At 38.7% G+C, this 8,352-nt stretch overlaps 1 protein-coding gene across 2 annotated transcripts in view; it reads left to right on the top strand.

Moving 5' to 3' along the window:
* Positions 1–4,894, top strand: part of LOC126397736 (gamma-aminobutyric acid receptor subunit rho-3-like) — a 59,750-nt gene extending 54,856 nt beyond the window's left edge. For both annotated transcript variants that reach the window (XM_050056688.1, XM_050056687.1), the window contains 2 exons: positions 461–592; positions 4,067–4,894. In XM_050056688.1, coding sequence (XP_049912645.1) covers positions 461–592; positions 4,067–4,369 — 435 coding nt within the window. In that variant the 3' untranslated portion in view covers positions 4,370–4,894. The remainder of the gene's footprint in view (positions 1–460; positions 593–4,066) is intronic.
* The last annotated feature ends 3,458 nt before the right edge of the window (positions 4,895–8,352 follow it).

Raw genomic sequence — 8,352 nt, 5'->3', positions numbered from 1 at the left:
AGCCCTGTGAGGCAAATTGTGATTTGTGATATTGGGCTTTATAAATAAAATTGATTGATTGATTGATTGATTGATTGATTGATTTAGTTCGGTAGAAAGAAAATAGTTTCCAATTTAAATTGAGACATTGCTGTGGAGTTTTTCAATTGTATTTTTTTGGCGCTTTGAGCACCACAAGCCAAGTGCCATCTAGTTCCATTATACTGAAGAGAAGACAGACATCTCTACAGCCGATATCTCCAACACTTTGTAACTCACACCAAAATAATCTAAATTGATAAATAGCACTACAGGTACTATGCTGTCAATTTATAAAATACTGGATTTTTAAAGGTGCAAAATCCTGCACAATATTTGCTTCCTTTTTCAATGATTATTGTGAATATGAACAGAATAACTCAGTCAGCTGTATATGTTTTTTTTTTCTGTGTGTGACTGTGTGTGTGTCTCTGTTGTCCAGGTATCATACGTGAAAGCAGTGGACATCTACCTGTGGACCAGCTTCCTGTTTGTCTTCCTGTCTGTAATTGAATATGCGGCGGTAAACTACTGCACCACTCTGGAGGAGATGAGGAAGATGAAGAGAGGGAAGGTCAGAAGCACAGGGGACCAAAGGGGAGATTATTACAGCACCAACACTGATGGGGATAACATATTTAACTTAATGTCTCCCTCTAGTGATTAAATAGAGACATACAGTCTGGCATTTTCTACAAGAGATGGAGCATTTTTCAGGGGTGGAATGTTACCACATTATAGTACATTAACTCCAGTTGCAGGTATCTGTACTTTATTTGAGTATTTCCATGACACTTGACTTCTACTCCACTGCATTTATCTAAAAGCTGCAGTTACTAGTTATTTTACAAATTAAGATTTTACATAGACAACATATCCAGAACTATGAAGAAAAATACACTGAACAAAAATATAAACGCAACACTTTTGTTTTTGCTCCCATTTTTCATGAGCTGAACTCAAAGATCTAAAACATTTTCTATATACACAAAAGACCATTTCCCTCAAATATTGTTCACAAATCTGTCTAAATCTGTGTTAGTGAGCACTTCTCCTTTGCCGAGATAATCCATCCCACCTCACAGGTGTGGCATATCAAGATGCTGATTAGACAGCATGAATATTGCACAGGTGTGCCTTAGGCTGGCCACAATAAAAGGCCACTCTGAAATGTGCAGTTTTGCTTTATTGGGGGGGTCTGGGGGGGTCAGAAAACCAGTCAGTATCTGGTGTGACCACCATTTGCCTCACGCAGTGCAACACATCTCCTTCGCATAGAGTTGATCAGGTTGTTGATTGTGGCCTGTGGAATGTTGGTCCACTCCTCTTCAATGGCTGTGCGAAGTTGCTGGATATTGGCAGGAACTGGAACACGCTGTCGTATACGCCGATCCAGAGCATCCCAAACATGCTCAATGGGTGACATGTCCGGTGAGTATGCTGGCCATGCAAGAACTGGGATGTTTTCAGCTTCCAGGAATTGTGTACAGATCCTTGCAACATGGGGCCGTGCATTATCATGCTGCAACATGAGGTGATGGTCGTGGATGAATGGCACAACAATGGGCCTCAGGATCTCGTCACGGTATCTCTGTGCATTCAAAATGCCATCAATAAAATGCACCTGTGTTCGTTGTCCATAACATACGCCTGCCCATACCATAACCCCACCGCCACCATGGGCCACTCGATCCACAACGTTGACATCAGCAAACCGCTCACCCACACGACGCCACACACGCTGTCTGCCATCTGCCCTGAACAGTGAAAACCGGGATTCATCCGTGAAGAGAACACCTCTCCAACGTGCCAGACGCCATCGAATGTGAGCATTTGCCCACTCAAGTCGGTTACGACGACGAACTGCAGTCAGGTCGAGACCCCGATGAGGACGACGAGCATGCAGATGAGCTTCCCTGAGACGGTTTCTGACAGTTTGTGCAGAAATTCTTTGGTTATGCAAACCGATTGTTGCAGCAGCTGTCCCGGTGGCTGGTCTCAGACGATCTTGGAGGTGAACATGCTGGATGTGGAGGTCCTGGGCTGGTGTGGTTACACGTGGTCTGCGGTTGTGAGGCCGGTTGGATGTACTGCCAAATTGTCTGAAACGCCTTTGGAGACGGCTTATGGTAGAGAAATGAACATTCAATTCACGGGCAACAGCTCTGGTGGACATTCCTGCAGTCAGCATGCCAATTGCACGCTCCCTCAAAACTTGTGACATCTGTGGCATTGTGCTGTGTAATAAAACTGAACATTTTACAGTGGCCTGTTATTGTGGCCAGCCTAAGACACACCTGTGCAATAATCATGCTGTCTAATCAGCATCTTGATATGCCACACCTGTGAGGTGGGATGGATTATCTCGGCAAAGGAGAAGTGCTCACTAACACAGATTTAGACAGATTTGTGAACAATATTGGAGGGAAATGGTCTTTTGTGTGCATAGAAAATGTTTTAGAACTTTGAGTTCAGCTCATGAAAAATGGGAGCAAAAACAAAAGTGTTGTGTTTATATTTTTGTTCAGTGTATGATGCATTATAAAATATGAATGTAACAGTTTCTGAAAATTGAGTTGAAAGGTCCAGTGTGTTAGATTTAGTGGGGTTTAGTAGCATCTAACAGTGAGGACTGCAGATAACAACCAGCTGAAACTTCTCCTGGTTAGAATTCCTTCAGTGTTCATTGTTCAGAAGGTTTTTACCGGGAACCGAATTGTCCACAGAGGTCTCTTCCTCTCAAAAACAGGTGATTAAAACCAATAAAAACACTGAGTAAAGCTGTTTCACGTCACAAATAAGTGTTTCCTCTACACTGCTTGGCATGTAGGAGACAGGTCACTAGCGCAGCACCTGCTAAGGTGTGCTCATCCTATTTTCTGATCCAGATGTTCAGGAGTTTTTTAGCGGGATCCCAATTATCCGCAGAGGTCTCCTCTCCAAAAGAAACAGACCTGGTGATCTAATCCAGTAAAAACACTGAATAAAACATTAAAAAAGTATGTTTTTCCAACGCTGCTTGCACGGAGGGGCTTCTAACCAAGGTGGCTGATGCGAAAACGAGAAGACACAAAAATGTGAATGTCCCTATTTAGAACCAGTGTTTGGTTTGTCCACTCTGGGCTACTGTAGAAACATGATGGTGCAACATGGGGGACTCCATGGACGAGGATCTGCTCCCTATGTAGATAAAACAACCCATTCAAAGATAATGAAAACATAACATCATTCTGTTTTTCAGGTGATTATACACTAAAGAAAACATACTTGTTATATTACATTCAGTTTCTGCCAATATATCCCCCTAAATCCTGCACACAGGACCTTTAAATTATATATATTTTTAAATTTTATTTTCAGACTTTTTTAGTTTTATATTCAGAACACATATAAACAACCTAAGATAAACACGAACAGACTAAAACTTCATAATAAATAAATAAATAAATAAATAAATAAGTAAAGATAAAAGCTATCAGACACATAAATATATTAATTACCTGTTTAGTAAATTGTCAAAACTGTCAGCCATTGCTTCATATTAGATTCATGTATTTTTCACATTTAAAAACACAAGCAAAAACAGAACAAGAATAACAAATTAACTGAACAGTAAACATATTGCAAACTCTCAATATACAAGTTCTCATATGCAATATTAAAGATTTACACACCAAAAAATATTAAGAAGTATACTCTTATATTAACCTACCCCTTTGCCATTACTTAAACAGTTTACACAGTATTTGACATATATGCAACTCACATTTTTTTATGTACCACCCAAAATCCTAATTACAGATTAAAGGTTTCAGCTTCTCAAATGTGTTTTTTTTTTGTCTTAAATGACAGTAAACTTAATCATTTTAATGTTTTGACTGTTGATCAGACTTCTGATCCAGTGTTTGTGTGAAAATATTGATTACAGCAGCTTTAAAGTCCAAATTTCATCTAAGAATGTGTTGATGTATGTTTGAGAGTGTAACCGAAATATAAACAATACACAATATGATCTGTGGGCTCATGTTCTGAATGCTTACTGTTCTAGATCCCATCCACCTTCAACGCCAGCCAGGCGATGGCCTTTGATGGCTGTTTCCATGACAATGACATTGAGCTGACTCCTTTCTCCCGCATGGCACCCCCCATGACCTCTGACCCCCTCGCCATACCAGACCAGGCCCCAGACATCCGGCCCACAGAGGGGACTCGCCTCCGCCGGCAGCGGTCCGTGCGTGAAAATGTGGACCTGTTTGTCAACAACAGCTACATGATCGACTCGTACTCCCGTCTGGCCTTCCCTCTGTCCTACCTGCTCTTCAACACCATCTACTGGAGCCTGTACTCCTGATCCACCACTCTCTCCAAGAACCCTGGTGCACTATAACAGAGTCGAGTTGTGTCAGAGAGCATGCTGGGGGATTCCTCCTCTCCACAGGGCTCGACATGCACTTCAATGAATGAACTCTTGATCGCAGGAGCCCCTTCAGCTCTGGCTTCATCAGTAATCATGTTCTTTACAGGAGGAGATAAAAGCACTCCAGCTCCTCAGAGTAGGAACTCTTAATTCCGCACAGTTTCACCCCGACATCTGGTGAGGTCAGGTTGAATCCAGAGACTTGGAAATTAATGGATCTTAATTTGTTTTTTGTTTTTTTATTAAGCTGTACATGTGACTCTTATCTTGTAATACTCAAAGGTCTGGTTTCGAAAGGTTATTTCACTTCTTAGCTACAGGGAGATTGAAGTTATGTAAAAATGTTCTCTTTTTATTGTTGAAAAACATCCTTTGCTTTTTGATGAATAATATGAGCCAACCAATCAACCAATGAACATGTACTTACATTTTTTTCTCATTAAATTTTCATCTTGTTCATGAACTTTGAGAAGTGAATTTATGTGTGCTGCAGGGTGATGTTGTATTTTTTTAATGAATTTGGGAGTTTTAGCAACCTGCAGGGTTGTTACAGTTGAAATCTAACATATGGTGGCTATTTCATAAGCCTCATTAAGTCTTTTTATACCCTTTACATGTATATTTCAATACATTTCAATAGACAAAATAATCATCCATCCATATTTTAAAATCCTGTCAGCCCTGGTAGCCTAAATCAGATATTTTAATTTTCATAATTTATAATTAAAAACATACACATTGCTAGCACATAGTGGGCATCTTTGAGCTGAATCAAGTATCATGTAACATTTCGCTACTTATAGGCCTCAAACATAATAATGAAATGCTTTGAAACAGTATTTAGACCTGTATGTTGGGATATAAAATTAGTATAACTGAGCAGTAAACACAATAAATGAAATCTGAAAAAAAAAAAAAAAAAGATTTAGGAAGTTTGCAATAAAGACTAACACACAACTGTGTTTCTTTTCCTGAATCTAGTATTCCTGGCTATTTTTGTTGACGACTTGTAGAGCAACAAAATAAAATTAGCAGCTTTCATCCCGCAATATTTTCCTATCAGAGTAGAAAAGACTGTGAAACAGCACTGAGATCTTTATATTGGAAAATAAAAAATAAATGAACAATGAACTGCTTAAATGAAATATGAAAAATTCTAATAATTTTAGAAAATATGGGATATTTTCAATTTATTTTCAACTTTTTTCAAGGGTAGTGATCTGGGGTGTGTTTGGGGACATCAGTATTTCTAATATCCTGGCATCAGCTTGGAAGTGTACGGAATAATAATAAATAGAATAAAATAAAATTAAAAAAAAGAGTTAGTGAGCTGATTCTCTACATTTTTAGAATCATGTTTGAATTTGACTATTTAGGACAACAAAATTATTAAGTTTTCCAAAGTAGTTGTAAAGCATTTTCCATTTTCATAGCGGGTAATTTAATCAATAATTGGATTAAAAAATCTAATTTTAGATAAATTGGGACAGTTAAGGTCAAAATATCCAGTGGGTGTTGGAAAATAAGTTTCCAGTCTCATGACCTCAGCATTTCTAAAAACAATCCTGTCATCAGCCCTGATGTACTGTCATTAAAATCATCCTTGAATTTATGGGGAAGTTTAAAATGAAAAACACATGGCTGACACGTGGTGGGTTTCCTGTCAAAATTCCCAGTGGGTGGTGGGAGTTTCGCTGGCGGTCTCTTGACTTCAGTATTTCTAAAATGCTGTCAAAAAAATATCCAAAATATTAATAAAATAATATAAGTGTTTAGTCCTACTGAAACAGTTGTGCAGTTTCTATGGCAACGACAGAGCGTGAACACGGTCGGGAAAGTAACGTTAGCAGGCGGCTTTTGTGGAAGCAAATGCAGAGACAGTCCCGCAAACACACCGTGAGAAATCAAGCTTGACTTCAACGTAGCAGGAGGGCAGGTGACAGGTGAGTTCCTGAAACGTCATTATGAAAAACAACTCTGACACAGCCCGTTTTTTTCAACAGAAGGTTGATTTATTAAACATAACGTTAGCTTTATCTTGTCGTAACCGTTAGCCTCTGTTTATCGTTACCGTTATTCTATTTGTGGACGTTAAGTAGCTAATGGTAACGTTAGGTAGCTAGCGGTTAGCATGATCAGAGGCTCCGTTAGCTGCTGCTTTTCGCCTGAAATGGCGTCTGTAGATAGCATGTCAGCAGCTCTGTTAACTTCACTTACATTTGCAGAAGTGTTTTTAATTTTATCTTATTTTTTGCTGATAAAGTAACAAAGTCATAACCCTCACGCAAATTGTCAACCAAGAGGACTGTCATAACCTTAACCGGTTATGACCTTAACCTTAGCTAACGTTACTCCGGGTACCTGAATGGTAACGTTAGGTTAAAACAAGCCAAACCTAACTTTTATTTTAAATACATTGGTATTTGTTAGTTTGCAGAAGTTGTACTGCAAAACTCTTATTGATTGGCTTGATCGTTTTTAATGTGGGAAAGTTGACTGTGTGGAAGTCAACCTAACGTTAGCTAACGTTAACTGTTAAGGCTGTAGCATGCAAAGTTTGTTAGCCCGATGCTTGGGGAATTTAGCTGTTAATGTCAGTTTGTAACTGTTACTCTATCAGGAAAGTTGTTGGCAGACCAGAAATTAATAAGAAGTCAATGATTTTTCCCTATCAACTATTCAAGTGTCAGTCTTTGTCTGTCATTTAATTTAGCAGGCTAACTGGCATTAACGTTAATTCAATGTGTTATTGATGTGAAGTGGTGTAAATTCATGTGCAGAACCCCAGGAAGGCAAAGTAAGATGTAAATGATAGAAGGTCAAGTAAGTCTGCATACATACAAAGTGTATAATTACATGGATATACTATATTTGTGGATGTAGCTAAGTACATTTATTTAAATACTGTACTTAAAGGGATAGATCACTCCTTTTGAATTGGGGTTGTATGGGGTAACTGTTACTAATCCATCCTCAGGTATTATTGTAGAGGTCAGTCAGCACGCCCTCAGTTTGGATAAAGAGGCTGGAGTTCTACACAGATGCTGAGCATTGTTATACTGTGGATGGCGGTCAGCAACAGAACATAATTTAGCCACCTAAAAAAAAATCTATTTCAGTTTCAAAAAGCAGTATTTTCGCTGCTTTACAGTTGCGAAAGAGCTTCAGTTCCACATGTATGCTTTCATCATGGCCACCAGGCTCCATCAACAAAAACAGTATTTTGTAGCAATGTTAAATCACTGTTTTTCTCAGTGGAGTCTGGCTTTGAAGAGAGCTATGTAACAGCTTAATTTTCCCATGTGAAATAATAACTATCTGACATCAAGGTGAAGCAGTGAAAATACTCTAAATATAGCATACACTTAAACTGATATTGATCGTTGTTTTTAGGTCGGACTTTGTTAGGTGGCTAAAATATGTTTTGTTGCTGACCCATCCACAGCAGGACACTGCTTAGCTTCCTTGTTGGACTCCACTGGGCTTCTTTAAGCTGGGGGTGCACCTACCGCCATCTAATGTATGTAATATCCTGTCTATTGATAACTACCCCATATATCCCCACTTAAACAAAACTGAACGGAGTCAGAAAATGTTTGTCATTTCTGCTGAATAAATAATGTAAAAGATTATAAAAACTGTTGCAGAGTAATCTTATAGTGTTTTTAATTGCCTAGCGGTCTTGCCTCTGGTCACCACATGCTCTCTCTGTGGCATACAGGTGCTTTCTTTTTAAAATGATTCAAACAGTCTAACAGATGATGTACTGTACGAGATTGCATTGACATTAGTTTGTGAAATCACAGAAAAAATAATTACTTACTTGTTTTGATAAATGCAATCCCTTAAATCTCACAACAAGCTAACATATCCCAAAAATAACTGGTTAAGGTGTGACTTATGTGACCGCTAATTTG

Source organism: Epinephelus moara, chromosome 11 (genome assembly GCF_006386435.1).
Source record: "Epinephelus moara isolate mb chromosome 11, YSFRI_EMoa_1.0, whole genome shotgun sequence".
NCBI lineage: Eukaryota > Metazoa > Chordata > Actinopteri > Perciformes > Serranidae > Epinephelus > Epinephelus moara.
Note: the sequence above shows the minus strand (reverse complement) of the source record. Positions and strands in the feature narration are given on the sequence as shown.